The sequence below is a fragment of the Bison bison genome, unplaced genomic scaffold, assembly GCF_000754665.1.
Source record: "Bison bison bison isolate TAMUID 2011002044 unplaced genomic scaffold, Bison_UMD1.0 scf7180017864297, whole genome shotgun sequence".
Taxonomy (NCBI): Eukaryota; Metazoa; Chordata; class Mammalia; order Artiodactyla; family Bovidae; genus Bison; species Bison bison.
Genome location: NW_011494869.1, coordinates 5707270 through 5733958, shown reverse-complemented (window position 1 = coordinate 5733958; position 26689 = coordinate 5707270). Strand labels below are relative to the sequence as shown.

Below are 26689 nucleotides of genomic sequence, written 5' to 3'. Positions count from 1 at the left end.
TTCACTTTCATGCATTGGAGAAGGAAATGGTAACCCACTCCAGTGTTCTTGCCTGGAGAATCCCAGGGACGGGGGAGCCTGGTGGGCTGCTGTCTCTGGGGTAGCACAGAGTTGAACACGACTGAAGTGACTTAGCATAGCATACGCCAGGCAAAGCACTGAGTTCTTTTTTTTTTTTTTTTGACTGTGTCAGGTCTTAGTTGCGGAATGTGGGCGTAGTTGCTCTGTGGCATGTGGGATCTTAGTTCCCTGACCAGGGATTGAACCTGCATCCCCTGGATTGGAAGGGGATTCTTAATCACTGGACCACCAGGAAAATCCCAAGCACTGAGTTCTTCGCATGCTTTATCTCATTGAATCCTGACAATCCTGTGAGATAATTATGCTCATAACCCTATTTATGGGTAAGTGGAAAGTTTACATTTAGGTGCCCAAGTCAGACAGAAGAGAGCTGAGTCAAACCCAGGTTGCTTCATTGCCAGCTTGTCTGTTCTGAAGGAACTAAGAAGAATAGGCCTGAGATTATACTTGAGGAAGAGGTAAACTCTTACAAGTGTACTAGGACAAACCTGGATTCCTAGGCTTTCTTTCCTTCACCATGGGACTTCTACTCTAATTCTCCTGATTAGCAGATATTCAATAGTTACTCAGTGTGGTAAGGGAGCAGCCAAAGAGATCTTTCTGAAATGCAAATCTGAAGACCTGTCCTCAGCTAACATTTTTTTCAAAGGTTCCCTGTGGTCCCTAAGATAAAGGCCAGGCTCCCTAGCATGACAGGCAGGTCCTTTATAATCTGGACCCCTTTGGACTTTATAACTCTCTCTCCTGTACTTCCCCCCAGGAGCCCTGAGAACCTCGCACCAACCCCACATAGTCAGTTTAATATTTCTTGCCTCCAGATATTTGTCCATACTGTTCCTTACGCCTTAAATGCCTTCTCCTGCCCCAACCTGTCCATCTGATAAACTTGTATTCATCCTTTAGAACTCTAAATGTTAAATGTTCTGGTCTTTGTAAAAAGCCTATCCTGATTTCTCTGGCAAATTTAGTCCTCCTTTTTCCAGGCTCTACAGTAGTTTATGTATCAGCTCAGTAGATATTGCACTTCTGTGTTCACCTCTGTTGTCGACAGGCGGCAGCCCCTGAACACACTTATATATATATATATATTTTTTTTTTTTTAAAGAAAATGTGGTAAAGGGACTTGCCTGGTGGCCCAGTGGCTGAGAGTCTGTGCTTCCGATGCAGAGGCCCTGGTCAGGGAACTAGATCTCACATGCTGCAACTAAAGACTAAAGATCCCTCATGTTGCAGCAAAGATTGAAAATGCCACAACTAAGACCCAGTGCAACAAATAAATGAATAATTTTTTAAATGTAGTAAATATACATGACACACACAGCACATCAGTAGCATTAAGTACATTCACGTTTTTGTACTACAACCACTGGCATCCCTCTGCAGGACTCTTCGTCTCATAAAACGGAAACCATGTACCCATTAAATGCTAACTCTTCCCCCTCCTTCAGCCCCTTCCAATCTAGGGATCGAACCCAGGATCTTCCCAACCCAGGGATCAAACCAAGGTCTCCTGCATTGCGGGCAGATTCTTTACCAGCTGAGCCACCAGGGAAGCCCAACAATACTGGAGTTGGTAGCCTATCCCTTCTCCAGGAGATCTTCCCAATGCCAGGAATCGAACCAGGGTCTCCTGCATTGCAGGTGGATTCGTTACCAACTGAACTGCCAGGGAAGCCCACCCTTCAGCCCCTAGCAATCTCTGTCCTGTCCGTCTCTGTGAATCTGACTACTTTTCCACTCACTCTTATATTCCCCAAATCTGGCACATTGCTTTGCACAGAATAACACTTAATAAATGTCTGTTAAGAGAGTGCATGGAATCTTTTGTCTAAGATGCATGGAGCAATACATGTCTTAAATTTCTTTATACCCGCCTTTGCAACAAATAGACTGCTTAGATCTTAAACTGGAAATTCTGGTGCTTCCTAACTTGTCCAGTGTTCACCTTTCCCCAGATCAGAAGTTGCCCAAATAGGTGTTCTCGTTAGGAGGGAGTTTTACCTTCCTTACTCAGAAACGCCTACAGTTTTCATTGCAGTTGGGTTGTAGACATGCTGTCCCCAGATCAGCTGGGAGGAGTCCTGAGGCATGGTGACAGAAAGAACACTGACAAGCAGCCAGAGCTGGCTGCATTTGAAAACTTGGCTTCACACACTCACACACACTTATGTATGTGTGTGTGTGTACACGTTGCTGTCAAAATTGTAGCATATGTGTTTTCCTTACTTCCTCCCATCTGAGCAGAGGTTTTTTGCTGTAATTACAGTTAACCTAGTAATGGAGGCAGCTGCATGCATTTTTGGGGAGCCTATAACTTTCTCTGTCTTCAGAGTTGCATTCAAAAAATAAAAAAGAATTATATTCCAATGTACATGTTTAAGAACAAATTTTTTAAATATTTCAGGAAAAAAGATGCAGTATTACTTTGTGGATCAAAATGTTTTTGACCCAGTCCCCTTGCTAGAAAATGCAAAATCTAGTAGTTGATAGTTAAGAAAATTCTATAAAGTGCAACAGGTCATGTCTTGATTCCATCACCCTTGCTCTTGGCACTTGGATTTTTCATGGCCAAAGTTGTCATAGTGAGCCTTCTTTGGAAACCATGACATGTCTCTTACGGAAATAGCAACCCACTCCTGGGAAATGGATTGCTTGGGGAAATTTCATGGGATGCCTGGGAAATCCCATGGCCAGAGGAACCTGGCAGCCTGTTCTTTGGGGTTACAAAGAAGTTGGACATGATTTAGTGACTAAACAACAACGGCAACACCCAGTATTTTTGCCTAACATGTTGCATCGCTATATCCTGGCTGCTCATTAGAGTCACCTGGAGAGCATAAAAAGAAATTAAAAAAAAAATTCTTTTAAGCCTTTAACGCCATACCCCTAATATTCTGATTCTTAGGTGTGAAATGGGGGCCCACACATTTTCATAGTTCTCCAGGGGATTGTAATCTGCAGCAGAGGTAGAGAATCACTGTGTTAGAATGGTGTTGTTGCTCAGAGGCAGAGTCTGGGCTGTGTAGCAATACTTAAGCATTGGTGGGCAGGTTGCTTTTTCTGCTCTAGTCCATGCCGTATATATATGAACACATACTACCAACCCCGCCAGGACTTCAGTCAGTATGATTTTCTCTGACCTGTTGGTGTAACTATAACCTTTTCTTCCTGAGGCATTTTGCACAGAGCGCTGAATTCCACTAGTGTGTGTGCATGCCTACTCAGTCGCCCAGTCGTGTCCGACTGTTTGCCCACCAGGCTGTAGCCCACCATGGACTGTAGCCCACCAGGCTCCTCTGTCCTTGAAATTTTCCAGGCAAGAATACTGGAGTGCCAGTTCCTCCTCCAGGGGATTTCCCAGCCCGGGGATTGAAACCACGTCTTCTGCATTGACAGATGGATTCTTTAACCTCTGAGCCATCTAGGAAGCCTGAATTCCACTAGGCAGACCCTCTAACCAGGGGTCCCCAACCTCCAGAATCTAATGCCTAATGATCTGAGGTGGAGCTGATGTAGTAATAATAGAAATAAAGTGCACAATAAATGTAGTGCACTTGAATCATCCTGAAACCATCCCCCAAAACCCCAGTCCATGGAAAAACTGTCTTCCACGAAACTGGTCCCTGATGCCAAAAGGGTTGAGGACTGCCCTGGGTTGGGAAGATCCTCTGGAGAAGAAAATGGCAACCCACTCCAGTACTCTTGCCTGGAAAATTCCATGGACTGAGGAGCCTGGTAGGCTATAGTCCATGGGGTCGCAAAGAGTCGGGACATGACTGAGCAACTTCACTTTCACCTTAAGGGGAGTGGCCTGCACTTTCCTGATGGCCAGTCAAGCTGGACATGAGGCTGTATGAGCCACAGGAGCCTGGGGTGCTGTGAGATGCCCCAAGCTAAGCAGTGCCCCAGAGGAAACCCACCACCTGTAGTCAGCCAGTAACCTAGCTGCTGTTCCTCCTCTTCCCTAGCCAGGCCTCATCCAAATCAGCTGCTTTGAAAGTGCAGGAAAAAGGTCAGATTCTCTCCAGAGCATCCGCCTGTGTGTTGGATTTCCTAGTAAGAGCAGGGTTTGTAGTGAGACCTGATGGATGCAGATTTGAATTCTAGCTGTGTCCTTGACCAAATCACTGCTGCTGCTGCTAAGTCGCTTCAGTCGTGTCCGACTTTGTGCGACCCCAGAGATGGCAGCCCACCAGGCTCCCCCGTCCCTGGGATTCTGCAGGCAAGAACACTGGGTGGGTTGCCATTTCCTTCTCCAATGCATAAAAGTGAAAAATGAAAGTGAAGTCGCTCAGTCGTGTCCGACTCCTAGCGACCCCATGGACTGCAGCCTACTAGGCTCCTCCGTCCATGGGATTTTCCAGGCAAGAGTACTGGAGTGTGGTGCCATTGCCTTCTCCGAGCAAATCACTAAACCTCTCTAAATCCCCTTTCCCTATTTTGTCAACTGGGCCTCATAACACCTACCTCATAGGATTAAATGAGATAATGCGCATGAATGGCTTAGCAGTGACTGAAGCTAGTAAACACTCAGTGAATGGTAGTAGTGAGCCTTGACAGGCGCTGTCTAATCCCAGGTGGGAAGCATGAGTGTAGAAAAGGCGCAGGCCGGTTCTCCCTCGGCAGGGTGTCTGCATGGGAAGCTTCAAGGGCCAAGAAAAATGAAGCCCTTTTCCCCCAGATGCGGTAATTGAGTACAGTTTGAAAGCTGGGATTGTAATCCCCTTCCACAGACAAAGCGCCCCATCTCCTCTCCTGCGAGCAGCAGCTTGCTGCCTCTGCACATCCTCCGGCCATTTTTTCCTGCCTTCTTTGTTCTATTTCCGTGCCTGTGGGGATGTAGGAAAACTGCTGCCTTCCTCAGGTTGCTATTTAAAGACATTCTGAGAGATGCTGCCACTGCTGCTCCTAGCGCCACCACGGCAGCTGCTCCAGTCCCTGCCACAGTGAGTGAACAGCCCCAGTGCCTACTTTTTGTTTGGGATCCCTGAACTGTTACCTCTCCCAGGGGTTCACTGTAAAGCCCGTCTTAGTCTTTGCCCCTCACTTGCCCAGCCTGTCTACATTCCTGTAGCATTTTGAGCACATCACTAGTTACAAATTTCCCCTTATTCTTCAATGAAAATCATGCCTGATATCCCCTCATCCCCTCCTCACCCACCATCTCCACCTTGCACTTGAGATGCCCTTCTTATTTAATAGCCAGACACAACCCAGAAAGGGTAAAAATGCCGTTTATTTCTAGGCCTAGCAGAGAAAAATATTTTAAGAATAAAAGGTTTTGAAAAGCTCAGTAACCTCCAGCATTAATAAGAATGCCGCCCTGAACTTCAGCATGTTTGAGATGATCTGTCAGGCACAGATAGGAATCTCTCAGCCATTAGTAATCCTGTCTTTCTCTGCTGACCCACCCAGTGCTTTTCAATGAAGTGTCTCAAAAGCCAGGTCTTTCTGTTTGAATTGGGCCTGATTTCTTTTTCATAGAGCCATCAAAGTGAAGTTTTAGGTTTTATCAGTAAAGCATTTATCCTTCTTTGGACCGAACTTCCTCAGTAATGTTCAGATTATCTGCCTCCATCCTGCTTCCCCAGTTTACTTTGTTTCCTGCCTATTATCCCAGGGAGACCTCAGAGCTGGGCTGCTCTCTGCTTGCCCAGAAGAGCCCTTGCTGGTGCTCTCAGCTCTGTGCAGGGTGCGCACTGTGTTCCCGACCACCAGAACTCAACTCTGGCCCCGATCCCATGCTCAGGCTGCATCAGTCCTGTTTCCCCTCTCTTACAGCCCTCCCCTTGTCTTCTGACTCTCCTCCATTTATTCATCTTCCTGACTGCTTCTTCTTTGGCTCCTGCTCTCTATTTTTCATTTTCAGAGCTGAGCCTTTCCCCTTATTTTCTTAGCCCCTGGGTGGTAAATCCAATTACCTCAATGTCAGAATAATAGTACCACTGACACTTTGAATTATTGATCACCACACTGTGATAGCAAAGTACCCTCACCTGCATTATCTCTTTTGCTCTCACAGTAAACTTGTAAGGTAGGCAATATATGTGCTTATGTCCCCCACTCCTAGTAGTGAAAGTAATAACCACTTGGAGAGGCAGGATAATCTAGTGGTTAATAAAGAGCATTGACTCAAATCCAGACAGCCAGGGTGTGAATCCTGCCTCCTTCTGTCACCAGCTGTGTGGACAAATTGGAGATAATAGTACCTCTCTCGTGGTGTTGTGAGGATTCAGTGAGTTACTAGAGATAAATTGCCTGGAACCACATCTGGCACATAATAGATATTATGTGGAGATTAGCTGTTGTTATCACATGTTCATTCATTCTTATGTTCGTCAAAGATTCTTACCTGCCAGGCTCTGCTTGCGGTCTCAGTGATGCAAGAGCAGCAAGATGGACACAATCTGGCCTCAGAGCTGTCTCAGTATTTTTAAAAATATTTATTTATTTGGCTGCGCCTGGTCTTAGTTGGACAGCACATGGGATCTTCAGTCTTCGTTGCAACATGCAGAAACTTTAGTTGCGACAAGCGGGATCTAGTTCCCTGACTGTGGATGGAACCTGGGCCGCCTGCATTGGGAACTCAGAGTCTTAGTCACTGGATCACCAGGGAAGTCCCGAGATCACAGTATTAGTGCCACCTGTGCAGCTGCCACCACGTGCAAATCCTTGCGCTTGGATCTTTACAAATAGCAATTCTCACAACAGCTTTAAAAGGAGGCAGTGTTATTCCCATCCTGAGAGGAAATCTTTGGTGTTCCAAAAGCCCAAGTGGTTTGCTCAGGATTCCCTAGCTGGTAATTGGGGTGCCAGGATTCACTTCACTGAGTTCACCTGCCAGCAGACCATTAGGTTCGACTCTGCATGTCTGTCTCCCCCAGTCAGTGGTGAGCTCCTGAGGGTTGGAGCTGGCCCTCAGCACCCAGCTTGCTGAGCTCAGTCTCCTGCACACATTCGGGAAATGTTGGCCAGCTTGTGCTCTCTTGTGGATGCTTGACTCTGTCCCATAACTAGTCTCTTCTGATCTCGCTCATTTCCCTCAGACATCAAGCTGACCTTGGTTCTTGGTTTTAATTTATTTGGCCGCACCAGGTCTTAGTTGCAGCATGTGGGATCTTTAATCTTAGTTTTGGTATGCAGAATCTTTAGTTGTGGCATTCAAACCCTTAATTGTGGCAAGTAGATTCTAGTTCCTTCACCAGCTGTCGACCCTGGGTCCTCTGCATTGGGAGCATGCAGTCTTAGCCACTGGACACCAGGGAAGTCCCCAAACATTGGTTTTAACATGGAAGCACAGGGGTCAAGATGAGGATTCTCAGAGGTTGACCTGACTTCCTCATGCCACACCTGATGCTTATTTCAGCCTGTCTTTAAACGTAGTTGGATTCTGGGGTTGCCTCGTCTTCTGGGCCCCAGTCAGAAAATTTTTTTGTCTGCAAGGTCAGTATCCAGCCACCAACTCCAGTTCACTTATTTCTCATGTCAGATCCTGCCTTTTATTTCAATGTCTGACTTCCCTGTTCTTTGTCTGCTTTTGTCTTTGTGCTCAGCACTTATTTCTTAACCACAAAAGGAATCACAATTCTTCTAGCTCTATAGAAGACTGAATTTCTAAATACAGTTAGTGTGTGCTAGCATTTAAGTTTTTAATCCTTTCATATTTAGTAATCCATTTTTTCCTTAAATATTACAAAAATATAGATGGAAAGTCCTCCTCTAGATTACGCTTTCTGGAATTCTTATTTCTGTAAATGTCTCATCTGTGGCCATTTGTATGTCTTACTGATCTCACATAATAATACAAAAGAATAGTAATTTCACTTACTTTAGTTTCATTTGTAAAATCACCTGGAAGTGTGACTTTTAAAATAATTTTTAAATGTAAATGAATACTAATTGCTAAATGTATTTACTCATGGAGTTTGTGTTAGGTAATTTGACTAGAGACTTTTTTCCTTCCTGTTTCCCAGATATTCTGGGTTGTGGTTATATTGTCTTTATAATCAAATATATAAATAAGCTTAGAAATTAAAGTGAAGAAAGCAATTTGCCATGTATTTCTTCTTTTGATCTTAACACAGAGATATAACCACCACTCTGGGCGTGTTTGGGGTCAAGCTCATTGAAAGAGTCAAACAGTTTTCCTGGTTTTCCATTGAAAAGGCACCTGTGCGCCCAAGGCAGTCTTTTGCTCACACAGTCCCTTTTCAGAGGGTCGTGCCTCATCTGGCTTTTCTAAGCCATGTCTAACCCTGAAGACTGCCTGTGTCCCTGAAGCATCAGCTTTGTGCGCTCCAGGGAACTGGCCCCTGCAAGGGCGAGGGTGGAGGGGGGAGAGGAATTGTGTGTGTTGCACCCACACTCTACATTCTTTTCTAAAAACCACCTGAACCCCATCCCTTTCCAAAGAGCTTTTAGACTAGGAATCCGGTACTTCTTGAAGCCATCCCTGACCCACCCTACTCACACCCTCCACCACCTCTCCCTAGAGTCCTGGGGCCTTGCTGCGTGGGGGGATGAGAGCAGGTGTGTTGAACTCTTAATGAGAGGTTTCCTCTGTGGGATTGCCTATATCCTGCCCACCACAGAGGCTCCTGTGAGTAACTTTACCTTTGAACTCTCCTTGTATTCAGCCCCTGATCCGCGGGATTTGGTGACAATCCCTGGCTGGCGGAAAGCTTTGATCCTTGGGGAGTCCGGAGGAAGTCCTGTGATGTGTGGGATCCTCAGCGCTATAGGGATTGGGGAGAAGTCTCAGGGCAGGTTGCTGAGACAGACCCATTAATTAAGAAGGAGCCTTTTTCCTAACACTGAGTTACCTAAAAAAGGAGATCCGGTAACTGATAACAAAGGACTCAGCACCCCTCAAGTATGAAGTGGTGTTTGCACAAGCATTATTGTTGTTTTAAGGACACAGCAGTGCCAAGAAAAAATTCCTACCCACACCAGGAAAGAAAAAGCACCCTAGCGACCAGAATGCCTTACAACTCTCCTTTTTAACAAAGAAAAGCTCATCTTACTTTGTTTTTGTCTTCTTTTTAAAAATTGGAATACAATTGCTTTACCGTGTTGTTTTCGTTTTCTCCTGTACAGTGAAGTAAATCAGCCGTATGCATACATATATGCCCTCCCTCCTGGACTTCCCTCCCACTCTCCCCATCACACCCCTTTAGGTCATGACAAAGCAATGAGCTGAGCTCCCTGTGCTGTACCACAGCTTCCCACTATCTGTTTTACACATGGTCATGTATATATGTCAATCCAAATCTCCCATTAGGAGGCTCTAGCAAAAAATTTTTAAGATATTTCTGACTAGGTGAAAGAAGAAAAAGAGATGACCTTATAATAAACAATGGGAACACTAGAATTTCTGTATAAGAGACACTGGGCTATAATCCATTAAAGAGCGTGTTGGGAGATTTGTCTTTAAGCTTTATTCACAAACAGGCATGCTGGTTTGCTTAGACTCTGCATTTATTTGAGGTGGTTTGAGGGTGAGGGGACAGACAGTAAAACTTCCCCTGGCCACTCTGTGGTGCCACCCATTGGCTACAAATAAAAGTCAGAGCGAAGGCCTTTTCGCATGGCAGGGAAATGTTCCTCCTCACCTCCACAGGCAGAAACCACTTCCTTTGCTTCCGTGGAATCACGTACACTTATCTCTTAGACTGAGGATCACACCGTCCAGTGTGCGTGTCTGCCTCCCTGCTGGGCTATAGCTGCTGGAGGGTGGGGTTTGTACATTATTCACCTTTTATCACCAGCACACTGCCTGGGCTCGAAGTAGGCCCTCAATAACGATTATTGAATGAGTGAGTAAGCATGAGGCAATCGCTGCAGGGAGTCATCCTCTTTCCAGAATCGTCTCTCCTTTTCACACTGGCAGCCCTGGGGAGGGAGAAAGCTAGGTTATGAGAGGGCAGCAAGCAATAGTGCCAGAGTCAGACACCGACCTGCGCCTCATGACCCAGCAGCTCCGGACAACATGGAGACAACTGCACAGCAGAGGTGGGGTGCCATCTTTGTGGACTTTGCCTGTAGGATTCAGGCATTTAATGCCGAGACATTGGGCAAAGAGCAGAGAGAGTTGTCTGTAGGGCCAAGTGCGTAATATGTGGGGCCCAGTGCAAAATGAAAATGCAGGGTCACTTGTTTAAAAAAAAAAACAAAACAAGGAGAAAGTACCATTCAGGGTTTTTAAATATCAAGTTGTTTTCCTTTCTTCCACAGTCTCTCTGTCCTTTGACTTGTCAAGGTGTTTATTATTTGCTGTTAACACTGTTCTTTTTTCTTTTTTTTTTTAACACTGTTCTAAGTTGAGACCCTTTTATGTGTTAGACCATTAGCATGGATTTTACTGAACATCTTTATATTGTGTGATGCCAATTTCAAATGTTTAACTCATTTAAACCCACACATGTTTAACTTATATGTGGGATCACCAAAATTATACAGTTTGTATTCTGTAGCTGGTACATGCATATGTACCAGCTACATATGCATAACAGTGCATATGTAGCAGAACAGTGGAAAGTCTGCACAAAATTAACTGGTTTTATTTCACATCTTGATACATGCTCATCTTACCAACACCCTTTATCTTCAGTTTACTGATGGATAAGAAAAAGGTGAAAGAACAAGAACAAGAACTGTGTTTCCTTCTGTGTCATCATTTTCAGCATAGATGGCTGGCTAACACGGGGAATCCACGCAGAGGATATGATGGATTCCTTCCTCATCCATGTTTCTTGGAAAGTCGTCGCCTGCTTACTATGTTTAAAGCGAGTGGTGGTTTCCACGAAAGTGTGGCCTGTGCAGGCTTTCAGTGCCTTCACTTTTCAGTCATGAATGTAACAGATGCCCTCCCCTGGTAGAGGCTTCAGGACTAGCTGAACTCCCACGTGTCGTAGGTGCATCAGAGCTGAGCTCATGCAGCACCGGCAGGAATGGGGGACACACATATGGGGCAGATCTCCTCTGCTCACTCTCAGGTTCCTGTGTCCTTTTGAACTTCACTTATAAAATCAAGCTCAAATATGCAATTATTAAGTATCAGGTTGCAGCAGCAGACCATTAAACCAGGCACAGGGCCCTCTTGATCATGGGACCCTGTGTGGCTGCACAGGTCACACACCTGTGAATCAGGCCTGGTTTCATGACACTGTTTCAGTGGATGTTCTCAGAATTTTTAGCTTTTACCAAGTGACAGACTGGCCAGGAATAGCATGCATGTGTGCCTTCTCTCATTTATAAATAGTTTTTAGATACTTGCCATGTGCCAGTCATTTTATGAGACACTGTGATTACACCACAGTGTACAAGGCAAGACATGGCATCAGCATCAGTAGTACCTGTGAGCTAGTGAGGAAAATACATTTTTAGTTACACAGTGAGTGTTTAAATTCCAAGTGTGAGAGAGGCTACAGACGCAACTCTAGAAGGCTTACCTAGGTGGGAGCTAGGATGTGGCATTTCAGGCTGAGGGTGAGGAGGACTTGTAGTTGAAGAGAGAGCAACGGTGGTCTCCCAGGCTGAGGGAACAGCATAAGCAAAGGCCTTGAGCTGGGGAGGGGCTTTGCTCAGACAAGGAAAGAAGAAGGCCTTCACAGCTGGAGCCCAGGGACAAGAGGGAGACCAGCAGGTGGCCTAGGGAGCTGGTTTTGTGTCCCCCACCCCTTACCTACCTCCTTCCACTCTCCAGTGCCCATGCTGTTCGACAATATCAAATGATGGAGAGGGCTCTGTTTCTATTCTTTTGTTTTCTTTTCATTAATTTATTTATTTGACTGTCCTGGATCTTCAGTTGCAGCATAAGGAATCTTTTTTTGTTGTTGTTGGAGTATGTAGGATCTTTAGTTGAGGCATGCGAACTCTTAGTTGGAACATAAGGGATCTATTTCCCTGACCAGGGATTGAACCCAGGCCCCCTGCATTGGCAGCATGGAATCTTGGCCATCGGACCACCAGGGAAGTCCCTCATCCTCTGTTCTTTAGCAAGTTCAAGATTTGTGATGCTACATGCTTAGTGTACTTGGGTGGAATGTTCAGGGGATCATGGGGCCAGATGTAAGTGTACTAGCTACCCACTGAATTAACCATTTCCCATCATTTTTGTTCATGTTCACCATTTCCAATTCACTTCCTGTTCCTAAAATATGACCTCTGTTTCCTCGAACCTCTTTTCACACACTTTCTGCTCTCAGGAACTTTCCATGTTCCGTTCTATATTGTCTTCGTTTACCGCCAGAGGGTAAGCAGACTCACCACCAGAGGGTAAGCTTTTAAAAGCAGGTTCTGTGTCTCCTTTACCTATTAAATAGCCTTAGGAAAATCTTTGTCTAGTAGTTAATCCAGTTCAAAAAAGGACTATTTATTTTTAATAGATTTTATATTCATAAAATACAATATTAAACTGGCACAAAAGGGTATGTAATCCCCCACATCTCTCTCCAGTTTCCCTTGCTGGAGGCAACCAGTATTTTGCAGAGATAATCTGTGTCTATTGTATATAAACTGTTATATATATATTTATTACATGGTTTTTATGAAAAGCCATAGAAGCGAAAGAATGAAAGAATTTCTCCATTCTCCTATTCCTTTTTTTTATCTATTAGAAAGATGCAAATTTAAAACAGCAAGGTGCTATTTTCCATTAATAAAGAGTTTGCAATACTTATGAGAATATGGGGAAATAGGAGTTTTCAAAGTGATAGGTAAAAATATAAATTATTACAACCTCTCTGGCCAGCTATTAAGATTTTTACTGCACATTACCCTTTGACCTTGTAATTCCATTTCTGGATATTTGTCCTGCAAATATACTTGTGCATGTCTGCAGATTAGGTATCAGAATGTTTATTGCAATAATTTTTGTAATAGGAAAAGATCTTCAAAATACATTGGGTGGAGTGGGAATCATGGTACTTAGCAGTGTAGTATATAATTCTGTGCTTTAAAAAGGGGAAGGGAAAAAAAGGCAGATATGCTTATAAACACCTAGAATATTTTGCACAATTAAGAATGATATCCTCTTAGAAGAGAAATTAGGAGTCTTGGTAGAAGAGAGACTTATTTTTTAATATGGTCTTCTTTATACTGTATTACCTCTTCAATAAAAATAAACAGGTAAGAACACAGACTCTGAAAGTTTAAAAACTGGTTCCTCCTTTCTTTAGCCAAATGATGTTGGGAGTTTACTTAACCCTCTAATCAACTCTTATTTCTTCATCTGTAAAGTGGGGCTAAAAACTTCCCTTTATACGACTGGCATAAAAATTAGATAATATAAAGAAAATATCTAGTATAGTACCTGAACCAAAAAATGTAGCTTTTGAGGCAGAGAGTCCTAGACCAGAAGTAACTTTGCAAGTAGCTGCAGACAAGATATGTGACCCACTAGTGACCTGGACTCTTCAGTCCTTCGTTTGACCAAATGATCCCTAAGTTCCCTTATACTGAGTTTCCCTGCTGTCTTGCTAGAAGAACCCATTTCTTGCTAGAAGTTCTGACTTCTAAGCCAGGAGGATTGGGGAAAAAATTAGAAGCTTCTAGCAGGAGGTGCTTTGTTCTTTGGCACCTTCCCAGTTCCATATGAGACCATCAGATTAGAGTATTGGACAAGAAGAAATGGGTCTGACTGTGTCTGTGAAGTCCTATCTTGTTTCCCATTGCAGTGTTGGAGTTGAAAAAAAGTTACAGAGTGGCTGAGAGAATTGTACCAAAATGAAACTGGTGGAAAAATTTTAAAGGAGTGGCAAGGGAAAGCATGGTTGCCAAAGAATAGCCTCCTGGTTTCATAAGCTAGATGCCAGTTCTGTGGGTATCACAGAGGGCTTTGTGGGAGTTAGTGGGGGAGGATGCCAGGAACACCTGCATTGGGCAGTACTGCCTGCCTGTGGTCCTGAGGTTGGTGCCATGCTTTGGGACTGAAGGAAGGGGTCTGGGATCTCTACTTGGGTCAGGGGCTAAAAGGCAACCACAAAGGCCAGCGTAGTAAGGGGTTAAGAGTGCGTGAGAAACCCAAAGGGAAGCCTATCTCAATACAGCTGCCCCACTCCCATCTCCCACCTGAGAGGACCACGTTTTATCTTCTTAAAGGAGCCTGTGGGTTTCCTCGCAGAATACCTCAGATAGGAGAAGGCACTTAGGTCACTCAGAGAAAATTTGGCACAGTAGACAGATGGCCTTGACTCTGTCTCTCTCGTCCAGGTGCTGAGGGACGTCCTCAAGGATCTCTACCACCTGCTGAAGCACGTGGTGTGTTTGGAGCCCGATGATGTGGCCAGGCTTCATGCCCAGCTAGCCCTGGAAGAGCTGGATGGGATCATGAGAAACTTCCTGTTTCCGCCACAGAAGCTGGAGAAAAAGATCACTGTCTTGCCATAGACCAGCCTTGAAGGACTTGGAGGAGGCAGAGGGACCAAGCATCCTGAGCAGTGTCCAGGCCTTCCAGCAGGTGGCCCCACTGCCCCTTTGGAGCTGGCAATATGGCTGCCCCTGGAGGTGGCTTTCTGTCTCTGGTCACGTGTGTCTTCAGGCGGACCTTCCTGTATCATCTGTTTAGTCACACTGCATCCAGCTTAAAGTGTGTACTCATGGAAGAGATTACAGGTCTCATTGATCTGAACATTTTTCACTGTCCTGTAGCATTCAGAGAAGGACATCTACCTGATGGAAGTATCTGTTCAACACAACCGATGGAGTTTGGTTAATTAACCATTCTCTTACGACTTCAGTATAGAAGAGGTTGACCACTCACCTATCACATACCTGATATTCTTCCCTGCTGATGGTCCCTTTTGTGATGAGGAGCAGCCAGGGCTTGTCATCCTTGGCTGCTCAGGAGGCATTTCAGAGGATGGAGATGCAGTTGGTGGTAGGGAGGGAAAGGAATTTGTTACCAAAACGTGCAAAAATGGAATAAAATAAACTCAGCTGGAAAGAATAACAGGTCTGAATCTGGTCCTCTGCTATTGAGATGAAAAGCTGTAGCATTAAGGAGGATTTGATCTCCAGAGAAAAGAATCAAACTGGTTGAATCTTCCAGAGAAGAAGGGTAAGCGCTGTGTTTGCCCTCCCAGGCCTTTTTCTTTCACTTCCTCTGCTGCTGTTTGCACAGAGTTGCCCTGATAATAGGAGAAAAGAGCCATGAACATCTCAGATAAGAGCTTATATCCTGCCTTCAGTCTTATGCTCCTTTAGATTGAGGAATGCTTGGACAGTGTGTTCATACTAAATGCCTGTTGGAAGTGTGCTGTTTATTGGTGACCTGATGCCATGTTTACTGAAGTCATTTCACATGTAGTGCTATAGATGTCTTTTTACCAATTTACATATTTCGACCTCTGAATTTTGATTGCAGCTAAAAGAGAAGACAAAAAGGAGAAACTGGATGACTGCTTCAGATAAGCCATCTCTGTCATCAACACCTTGGTGAGGCTAACCCAGAGTCTTTAACCAGTCGTCAGGGATGAATTTTGTTGGAGTCTTATCCCCACTCTCTGTTGACCAGGCCCCAGCAGAAGCAAAACACAGTTTCCCAAAACTCTCAAGTGACTGAAGGATCTGTCTACAAGCAGGTCCATTTGCCAGTTAACCTCAGACTATTTCCCTCTGGCCAAATTACAGACATGGTCCTTAGCTTAGAACCTTTGTGGTGAGCAGTGAATTAGAACGTAGGGAGTCAGGTGTTTTTAAGGAATATTTCCATTCAGCTAGGATATTAAGATTATTCCATTCTCCAGATCAAAGATGTCTAGAACATCAGGATTGGACTTTCAGATCAGAGACGAATCTCCTGTGGACCAGTTGGATAGACACTGAAGTTTTTATTTCTTGGCCTTCCTCTAACTAAACTCCATACCACCCTCTTAAGATAATCAGATGTGTCAGACCGTTGGTTTAATTTACAACTTTATTTGCATTAAATGCATTACAATTCTTGGGACATACCCTAATGGATCAACTTGATTAGACTGAGAAAGTCTCCAGTCTAAATACCCATCTAGCGAGTGCCTCGCAGAGTATCCTGGTCCCTTTATTTCCATTTAGAAGTTGTCTCTTAATTTGAATTATTTGGCAAGTGGCTAAAAGCATCTGTTCTTTATTGATTTTGATGGATTCAACTTCAGAGAGTGACTTTTTCTGTCCTTGTTACCAAACTCAAAGGGTCATTGTGTGTGCTAGTTGCTCAGTCGTGTCTGACTGTTTGTGGCCCCCTGGACTGTAGCCTGCCAGGCTCCTCTGCCCATGGAAGTTTCTAGGAAAGAAAATGGAGTGGGGTGCCATTTCCTACTCCAGGGAATCTTCCCAGCCCAGGGATTGAACCCATGTCTCTTGCATCTCTGCGTTAGTAAGTGGATCCTCTACCATTAGCACCACCTGGGAAGCCCGAACTCAAGGGGAGGGATACCTTAATGTCACCCTCCTAAACACCAAATATGACTAAAACGTGAAAAGTTTCCAAATTATAACCTCCCATATTTATCTGTATAGATGTTATATAGATATGTATATCTATATACATTTCCATCCCTGAGAAAGAGCATGAGAATTTAGAGCTTTAGGATAATAAGAACACAAAACTTAGAAAAAGGTACAGAACTCCAGGGGCAGATGGCAGGAGCAGTGGTGACAGTTCCCTGCACAGGCCCGTAAGGTGTGTCTGCTTCTGTGTCACAGCTGCGTCCCTCCACTTGCCTCCGCCTCTGCTCATCTCTCCTCCTTCTGGGGCCATCTTCTCCTGCTGCTCCTCGGGGCTCCTCCCTCCGTCTCTGCCACCGAAGCTCTTCTGGCCTCTCACCTCCAGTTCCTCCACTGCATAGTGGCCCCAAGCTCCCCTGTATCACTCATGGGTCTTTTACTCGTGCTCCTTCCCTTCCCTGCTTCTTCTTCCTCTTCCAGGCCCGCTGGCACAGCTCCCTTGATCTCCAGAGGATGGGACTGTGGCAAAAGACCAGCAAGGGGCCGAAAGCTGTGGCTGCAGCCAAACCCAGGAACTCTACCCAAGTGTCAACTGCTTCATCAGGTTAGACTTCTCGGACACACTGGATGGCTTCCCTCTCTGGTGTGCTGTCCTTCCTCCTTGGCACATACCTGCCCTTTTACACACCCTCTGTTATTTATTTATTTATCTATTCGTTCATTCATTTATGCTGCACTGTGTAGCATGGGGGATCTTTAGTTCCCCAACCAAGGATCAAACCCTGCATTGGGAGTGTGGATGGAGTCTTACTGCTAGACCACCAGGGACGTCTCCACCCGCTGTTATTTAATCAGAAATCTCCTAACTTGCACTTTGCTCCATATCATCTCTCCAAACACATACTTTTCCATATTTTCATGTTCTTGTTCTTTCTTCACCTCTCTTCTCCATTCCTTCACTTTCCTATGGCTCTGCCAATCCATCCCCAGATAACAGCCAACCAGGGACGGTGGGTAGGAAAGCAAATCACAGTGACAACAGTTTGTTGAGCACCTACTATGTGCCAGATGCTGTACCAGGCACTGAGAACACAGCAGACCTTCAGGGAGAGCTGCCATTATAGCAGAAGGAGCCAGACAAGAAATAAGATAAAGGATAGAATATCAAATGGTGATAAGTGCTATAGGGAAAACTGAGGTCAGGAATTGGTCTGCGTATGGGCTGAGAGCTATAAGTTTGGATAAGTTGTCCAGAGAAGGTCTCCTGAGAAGCTGATATTTGAGTAAAGATCAGAAGGAGATGAAGGAGCAGACATAAAGATACTTGGAGGAAGAGCAGTCCAGGCAGAGGAAGTGGCGAGTGCCAGGGTCCAAGGTGGGAGAGGAGAGAGGTGAAAGAGGAGGGATGGTGTGAGCCCACTGGAAATGGAGGGGAGGGGTGTGGGGGTGCCTGGCCTGTGGACCACTTTGAGTGAGGTAGGGGCAGCCACAGACCTATTTCCAGCTGAAGCCCCTTCAGCATGTTTTTGGTGTTTTTTAAGATTCTTTTTTTTCTTTTAAATGTGGACCATTTTAAAGTGTTCATTGAATTTGTTTAATATTACTTCTGCTTTATGTTTTGGTTTTTTGGCCAGGAGACATGTGGGATATTAGTTCCCTGACCAGGGATCAAACCTGCACCCCCTACGTTGGAAGGTGAATTCTCTTTCAGCTTGTTTTTGGAAAGTACTTTGAGGCCAAGGTGATGAAAGCTGTAAAATGGGAAATACACTGAGGCAAAGGGAATTCATACCCAACCATGGATTTTTTTCCCCTCAGTCCTATGGAAGCAGTGAGCCCTGTCCCCTTTCACCACCCTCCTTCTTTGGCAGCAGAAGAAAGAGGACAGCAGCCCTGTGGGTCTGGCCTCCGTCCCTGCCCTGCTCCAGCTCTTTGTCTGTGAGGCTGTGAGTGAATGGAGCCCTGCCTGCCACCTGCCTGTGACTCTCGAGCAGTCCCTCTGTGGAGGGACAGCCAGGGCGAGTGAAAGTTGATCAGTGGGTGGGAGGACAATTCATCTGACCTGTGCACAATCAGACTGGCCTCTGCAGTCTCTGCACAGAATCAAAGGCTCAGCTGGAATTTCAGTGCAAGGAGGGGAGTCAGAAAACGGGAACTGAGTTTCAGGGTGGGCTGTGGGAGGCAGCCACTGTGCCTGACCGTGGAAGAGGAGTAGGCATGTGCTTCTTCCCCTGCCTCCTGGACAGCAGCAGGCATGACCTCTAAGGGCCCAGCTGTGTCCTCCAGCGAGTTCTGCAGCCATGGAGCTTCTGCAGTCACACGCGGCAGCCTCACTGCAGTGCGTGCTCCTCTCCCTTCCATGCACCACTTGCTCTGAGCTGCCTGGCTGCTTGGGGGTTGGGAGTTGTCTTCTTACAACACCGGCTGCTGCCAGGGCTCAGGGCTGTGCTCAGTGTACCCGTGCCTGCCAGCCGTGTAGAGGGACCACAGACATCACCAGCCTTGAAAGGGGCTGTTTCCAGTTACTCAAAGGGTCCTCCTTGTGGTCCCTCCCCACTGTCCTTCGCGCTGACTCAGGGGGTCCATGCTCCCAGAAGGGCTCAGGTGTTACCTGTTTCCACCCCCAAAACACTCTGCATCCCTGGGCATAGAAGAGCAAGGTCAGTCCCTCTGGGTTTCCTTTAGTTTCCTTTCGTTTTTTATCCATGAGGTTGTTTGATTCTCAGGACAGCATCGTGGATCGGAGAGGCAAGCTATTGTTAATCCTCTTCGGTGGAATTTGGCCAAAGTCTCCTGAGGGGTTGAAGCAGACTCTTTTGAACATCCATTGAATGCTAGGGACCCTCTCCCCACAAAACTAGTATAGAAGGAAAACACTTCCAACTGGAGCACAGTTTGGGAAACATTCAGGGGCTCATGTACACACAGAAGCCCCGACACATGAGTCCCACGAAGCAGTGGTTGAATCTCCAAGGACCTGTGCTGAGGGATGCTGGCCCTGTGCTGTCCCCTGCCCTCAGAGTGCTGACGAGCAGCAAAGCCAGCTCCTCAGGTACAAACGCCCTGGCTGCATCTGTCTGTCTGTGCATGCACATGTGTGTTACATATGTTTTATGCATTATAACAGACTTAAAGTACATGTGACAAAGACATACTCACCTCCACTCCTACCCAAGGTTACCACTGATCGGCAGTTGGGTATATATCCCCAGATCTTTCCTTCCTTTCCCCCTTTTCCCAAATGAACACTCAAATGTACATTACTGCTTTCCAAAGGAAAAATGGGATTGTCACCATAAAGACTGTCCTGTATATTTTTTTCTTAGTCACATATCTTGGAGACATTCTCAGTACTTACAGACTCTGCCCTGTGATGTGGTGTGTCTTCCATTGTATAGATGAGCCACAGCTGGTTTAAGCATTTGCCTCTTGATTGTCAGCTGAATTATCTCTAATTTCCAGTGCTTCTCAAACATAACTCTTTGCATCTTGAAGTGTTTCTATAAGTCCTAAGAGGTTGGAAGAACAGATTCAAAAGATACAAATGTTTTCAGTGTTTGTACCAAAACGTCCATGAACCCACTTGTGCTGATCATGTTCCTCCATCCTCAGCTGACAGTGTGTTAAATAGCCATGCCATACAGGTTCAGTCACCACAGTGTAGTGTTAACACCATTCTCTAAAAAATTCTGGCCCAGGGAGTCTTCAGAGGATGGAGTTTTCTGTGGATCACAGCCGCTAATGGAGCACAGTGACACTCTTTGCAGCTATGCTCACCGGCAGCCAGCTATAAGTACTCATCCTGGAGAGAGAGCCCAAGTCCCCCAGGTCTGTTCAGAAGTACTTGGACAAGGCTCTCCACTCTGAGACTCAGTCCTGTGTGTTCAGGGTGTGCCTTCTCATGGGGTTAGAAGTGCCCCCTTGATAATGACCGTGATTCCCAAGGCATACTCAGGACCTAGGGTCTGACGGCGACTCAGAGTATCAGGTTCATCCTGTAAAACCCAGGTGGAATGATTGCTGGAGCTCCACATCACCTTAACACTATAAAGAGCTTATTGTGCTCTTCTCTATACCTGACCTTTATTAATCCACTAAATCCTCACACTGGGCCTATGAGGGAGGTATTATTATTATCCCTGTTTTGTAGATGGGAAAACTGAGACACATAAGAGGCTAATTACTTGCTCCAGATTACGTAGTTAGTGAAAAGTAGCCAAACCAGTATTTGGACTCAGTCTGACTCCCAAGGCTGGGCTTTTAGCCACTGTGCTTTGCTACCCAATAGACAGACACTATGTTTCCAAGTGGTAAAAAAACACACACACTTTTTTTTCCTTTCCTTTTTTAATATTTATTTTATTTATTTGGCTGTGCTAGTCTTAGTTGCGGCTCGTGGATCTTCAGTCTCTGTTGTGGAATGTGAATCCTTACTTGCGGCGTGTGGGATCTAGTTCACTGTCCAGGCATTTAACCTGGGCCCCTTGCATTGGGAGCATGGAGACTTAGTCACTGGACCGTCAGGGAAATCCAAAAAACTGTTCTTAATATCAGTGAGGATAAAGACAATGGTTCCCTGCCTGTTCAGATGGAGCATGTGTTTCAAGGTAAACCTCAGGCCAGACTCCCTCCAGATAGTGTCCTTGTACATCAAAACCCAACTTCAAACACCAGAACTTGTTACACATACTGTATTTGACCTTGTCCTTTGTTCAGCAGCCGGACATGAGATTTGCTCAAGCCCCCTAGCCTGTCTGCTTCTGTACTTAGACAGCTTTTGTAAATCGCTCATTGACGGACCTGTTCTTTCTGGGGTACCTAAGGCAGTAGACCTCTGAGGCTGCAGAGCTGCTGTGTAGGGGCATAGAAAATGTAGCAAGTCTTCCCATGAGCTCTAATCAGAACCCAGAAATGTCTCCTTAAAGGTTTGTTGTTTTTTTTGTTTCAATTTTTCACCTCTTATGAGCAGGGTTTCAGTTCTCAGATTTCAGTATCTCAGAATAACAATGGATGGTTTTAATTCTTGGGTATGTATTTCCTGCATATATACATTGATACCTCTATTCCATACCATTCCTTCAGAGAAAATGAGACTGGAATTCATGGGCCTATTTTGCAGAAGGGGAAAATAGGGTTCAGAGAGAGAAGTTCTTAAAAATGGAGAGAGAAACGGAGAAATGAGTGCACTAGAGCAGAGAAGCTTCTGACATTATTCGCTAGTTTTGGTTGGTTGTTTGCTCTGCTGGGTCTTAGTTGAGGCACACAGGATCTCAGTTCCCTGATCTGGATGGAACCCTGGGCCTGCTGCATTTGAAAGCAACAAGTCTTAGCCACTAGACCCTGGGGAAGTCCTTGTTCACTGGTTCTTATAGGAACCAGGTAGCCAGCGCCTAACTCCATCACAGAGATGCAGGGGTGCCAAGGGTGGACCTGCTGTTGTGAGGAGCCGCTTCAGAGCTGCAGGAGCATCCTCTCTGCTTGGGGGACTGGGGACAGCTACTGGGCCTTTAAGTGGTTTATTAAATGATGTAAGGTTTAATCTTCATTGTCTGCCCTAAGAGCTAAAGCCTGCTTAGAACAGTGCCTGGGTGGGGCTTTTCAGAGGTACAGCCCTAGACATCACACGCATAGGTAGCCAGGCGCTGGGGAGAACAAAGCTGCCTGCTCCAAGTTTCCAGAGTCTCTAGAGCTTGAAAAGGCTCCCCAACCCCTACCCCGCCCCACCCCCCACATTCACACACACCTTTATTAGACCACACATCCACTTTCCACACTTTAAAACCTGTGGTGACCATATTAATCCTAGGGAAAGGCCTGCCTGAAATTAGGCTGTCTGTACTAAAAGAAATGTGGTGCTGATGCTTCAGAGAGCTGGGCCTGGGGTGAGTCTCTACCCTCCCACCACCACTTCCCAAAGAAACTGTATCAGTGTTGTTCAGAAATTGCAAAGAACAAGGCTCCAGCATATGCCTTGTGGGAGTTGCTCTGTGGCCAGGGCCAGGACCATGTGAGAGAGAGTCGTCGGGACTCTGTGCCCCAAAAAAGAGCAGCCCAGATCCACCACCCTAACCCATCCTTCAGGGAGGAAAAGCCCTTCATGCACAGAAGTCCTGTCATTTGTGAAATAAACAAATCCTGGTTGCTATTTGGCAACTCTCTCCTCCCTGGCTTTACCCCTGTTATCCTGGAAAAAGCAGGCAACACTTTTGCCAATGGAAAGGTTGTATCAACCCCATTCCAGGTAGATTCAGAGATCTGGGTACACACCTAGGTAGTCCCCATCCACCTCTGTTTATCTCCTCGGCTCTCCCTGCTAATTTCTACCTCAAATTAATGTCTTTTCTCCTTTTCCTTTTTACCTTGTGGCTCAGTAGTTCATTGGTTCATTGTTAAGTCTTTGAGGTCACTTCATTCAGACCAGTGTGGCAGGCAAGGTGCTGGGTAGACACTCGTCTACTCTGGAGCTCAGCCCCGGGACTGGCTGGTTGGTTGCTGTCCTCCAGGTCACAGAGATGTACTTGCAAACCCATGTGAGGAGAATCCATGGGATGCGTGCTCAATGCTGGATGCATAATAGAATCTCCTAGGGAATTCAATAAAAATTCAAGCCTGGAGCTCACCCCCAGTGATTGTGACTAAATTGATCCGGGATAGAGTCCAGGCATTCATGTTTTTAAAAAACCTCCTGGAGTTTTAAAAGTCTAATGTGCAGTAGCCAGACGTGAGAACCGCTGCATTAGCTTATCTGGTGAGAAAAGGATGGCAGGGGGCAGGAAGAGAGAAAGACACAGAGTGTATGTGTTAGGGAGGTGTCCTAACAAAAAATACGAGTGTGGGACATATTTGGGGGGGTCTCTCCCCACAAAGGACTGATGGGAACTGCCCCTACCATTGGCTCTTCTCCAGTTGCTTTTATGGATGATGGAGCTTTGGACCTCCTCTGTGACAGTGACTAACTGTCTTTAATCAAGAAAGAGGACATGAAGCAGAAGTACGAGCACATTTAAGAACTGTAATTGACAATACTGTAACAAAGCCCAGGTGAATATGGAACGAGGTTACCTTAAGCAGTTTGTTCCCCTCCTGTTGATCCTTGATCCTACAACTGGAGCTCTAGGCTGGGATTGTGTCCCGATCAGGTCTGGGAAAAGTGAGTGTGTACTTGTGTAATGAGCGAGTATGCACGTGTTGGTTCTGGGTACAGTATGTTATGTGCACGTGTGGGTGTGGACATGCCCATGGTTATCACGATGGGAGTCGGTTTACAGCACCCAGAAAAGACAGCCTCTCCCTGGGCAGGAGTGTGATGCTGCTGACATCATCATTCTTGGAAATACGTTTTTTTCAGGAAGAGCATCCTCTCAGGGTGCTCCTAGAGCCCACATTTAGAGTGCCTGCCTCTCTTCCCCAGGATCACCATGACCCTGGATGAGGGACTGAGTGGAGGTTGACACCAGCTGGGTTGTGCCAGGCAAATCCTGTGCCCTGGTTCAGGGTTGTGTTGCCAAAAGGAAAGAATCTTTTTGGAATTCACTCAGAGTTGCTGAATGAGCAGGCCCAGATCTACATACTCCCTTCTTCCCCGCAAAAAATCTCTTGAACAGTTCGAGGGATTTAAATAAAGCAAATTAACTGGAGTTTTGGCGGCCACTAATCCTGCATGCTGGCCCTCCCAACTTCCCTGCTTTTTCATTAGACTGAGGTTGCCGGACCTTTTGAACGTGAACCCATATATGATGCTATGTCCCACCCAGCACCAGTTTCTGTGAATTTACAATTTATATAATTTTATATTATTTTTATTTATTAATTTTTTCGATGTGCTGGGTCTCCGTTGTTGCACGGGCTTTCTCTAGTTGCAGAGAGCGGGGGCTGCTCTCTAGTTACAGTGAGGTGGCTTCTTGTTGCAGTGGTTTCTCTTATTGCAGAGCATGGGCTCTAGGGCATGCAGGCTTCAGTTGTTGTGGCTCATGGGCTTAGTTGCTCCGAGGCAGATGGAATAATCTTCCCAGACCAGGGATCGAACCTATGACCCCTGCATTAGCAAGCAGATTCCTATCCACTGTACCATTAATTGAATATTTGGAGAGTACAGAGAAAAAAGCAAAGAGAAAAATTCATTGATCTACCACCCAAATCTGATATTAATATCTGGGTGAATTTCTCTCCTGCTTTTTAATTCATATGATTCAAAAGAAAACAGCAATGTTATGCAGTCATTCATACATGATGATTTTTGTATCCTGCCTTTTCATTTAATATTGCATTATAAGTATTTTTTGCATATTCCTACATTCTCTTCCTGAACATTATATTTAGTAGCTGCACAATATTCCACCAAGAAGGTAGATTATGCTTTAAAATCGCCTTCTGGATTTCTTTCTTCATTCACCTGAGGGAGGGAGAGGAAGGAAAGATGGCCAGGAAGAGCTTTTCCTGTTCAGGATTCCAAGAAAAGCATCTCCAAGTCTGGCTTGATACTTGGTTATCGTTCTTGTGTGCCCTTCTAATCCTGACCTTCAAGCCACCATAAAAGAACCTGGCCCCTTAGTAGGAACTGGCAGCCCTGCCTCCAGTCAAGCAGAGGCCCCTTAACGTTAAATGGAAACGACCCTTCCATCCAAGGAGAGAAAGACTAGAGTTAAAATCTAACCACTGTAACTGCAGGACAGAGAAGTCCTTAAGCCTCCTCCTTCAAACGTAGCACCTAGAAATGGTACTGATTACAGACTACTTGTCGGTAAGAGGGGAGAGCTATGAAAGGATAACTTTGTTTGCTGGTAGCTGCCTGGCTGCTGTCAAGGCACACACCTTCCACTTTGAATTATGTATTAACTAGTATTGCAGATTAAGCTGCCTTGAGGACAAAGCCCTATTTAGTCACCTGGGAGACATAGCCTGCTGCTCTTTGGGGGCCAATTTAAATTTCACCTTCATTAGCTTTGAGAGGTTTTGATTGTGGTCAGCCCAGAGGAAGTTGATGGGATGAAGCCTGGAGAGATTGGAGGAGACCTCATGGCTTGGTTGCCATCCTCCATTCTGCTTGCTTTGCTAGAAGCTGTGGGCTGGGTGCCAGGGTGGAGCACTGAAGCGTGAGGTCAGAGGGCACGGGGGAGCTGTGGAGCTAGAACATCCCTCTACCCGTCCTCTGCCCAGTGACTCAGTAGGCAACCAGTGGAGCAGAGCAGCACCTGGCAGGGCTATCCCACAGCTTCAAGCGTGAGTGATGACAACAGGGATCGAACAGCAGGCTCCTATTGGCACAGGTATTTGAATATTTCATGGGTTTGGATTTGAAAATTAGTTGAAAGGTGAGATATTGGTTTGTAGTAGTGTCAGATTCAGTCACCTCAGACCCTCCAGAGCTTTGAGAATGGCCTCTTCAGCCCTCCAAACTGTAGAAGTCTCTTTCCCTTGGTTACTCCACCACCTGTAGTCTCACTTGTGCCTGGTAGTTGACACTGCCAGCCCTCACCTCCACTTCCTGGAGGCAGCACCAACAATTCACACAACAGCCCTTTCTCACCCTTTTGTTGTGATTTATCTGCATTCTAGGGCTTCCCAGGTGGCGCTAGAGGTAAAGAACCCACCTGCCAGTGCTGGAGACTTGAGAGACTCTGTTTAGATTCCTGAGTTGGGAGGATCCCTTCTGCCTCCCAACAGGTCTCCTACCCAACTCCTAGTCTTTACCCCAAAGTACCAAACAAGACTTATAACCTCTTACTGTTTTGCTCTGACATCTTCAGTAGGTCTCTGTTACCTACTGGATAAAATCCAGACCATTCTGTCACCCAAGGCCCTCCAGAATCTGTTCCCAGCTTCTTCCTCTGCAGGTAGACTATCAGGCACTTTGTACATGGCAGCAGCGATGCAGGTTCTTAAGTGTAAATTTCTTGTTTCATGACTGGTCTTTGCTGGGCTTTGAACACACCTCACACATTCCTCTGCTGCTGCTGCTAAGTTGCTTCAGTCGTGTCTGACTCCTAGCGACCCCATGGACTGCAGCCTACCAGGCTCCTCCGTCCATGGGATTTTCCAGGCAAGAATACTGGAGTGGGTTGCCATTGCCTTCTCTGGACACGTTCCTCTACTTTCTCTCTTTTAGAATGTTTGGCTGTGTTAGGTATTAGTTTGTGGCATGCAGGATCTTCGTTGTGGCTCACTGGCTTCTCTAGTTGCTATG

The 26689-nt window shown here is 45.7% G+C and overlaps 2 protein-coding genes across 5 annotated transcripts in view; both read left to right on the top strand.

Annotated features, from left to right (window-relative positions):
• Positions 1-15028, top strand: part of TANGO6 (transport and golgi organization 6 homolog (Drosophila)) — a 183794-nt gene extending 168766 nt beyond the window's left edge. For all 3 annotated transcript variants that reach the window (XM_010850962.1, XM_010850963.1, XM_010850961.1), the window contains one exon: positions 14293-15028. In XM_010850962.1, coding sequence (XP_010849264.1) covers positions 14293-14469 — 177 coding nt within the window. In that variant the 3' untranslated portion in view covers positions 14470-15028. The remainder of the gene's footprint in view (positions 1-14292) is intronic.
• A 34-nt stretch (positions 15029-15062) lies between these two features.
• The window catches only part of HAS3 (hyaluronan synthase 3), a 26274-nt gene continuing 14647 nt past the window's right edge, over positions 15063-26689 (top strand). The window contains exon 1 of one of the 2 annotated variants that reach the window (XM_010850965.1): positions 15063-15139. The gene's annotated coding sequence lies outside the window, so the exon portion shown is untranslated. Of the gene's footprint in view, positions 15517-26689 lie in introns of both variants that reach the window. The other variant, XM_010850964.1, reaches the window with a different exon arrangement.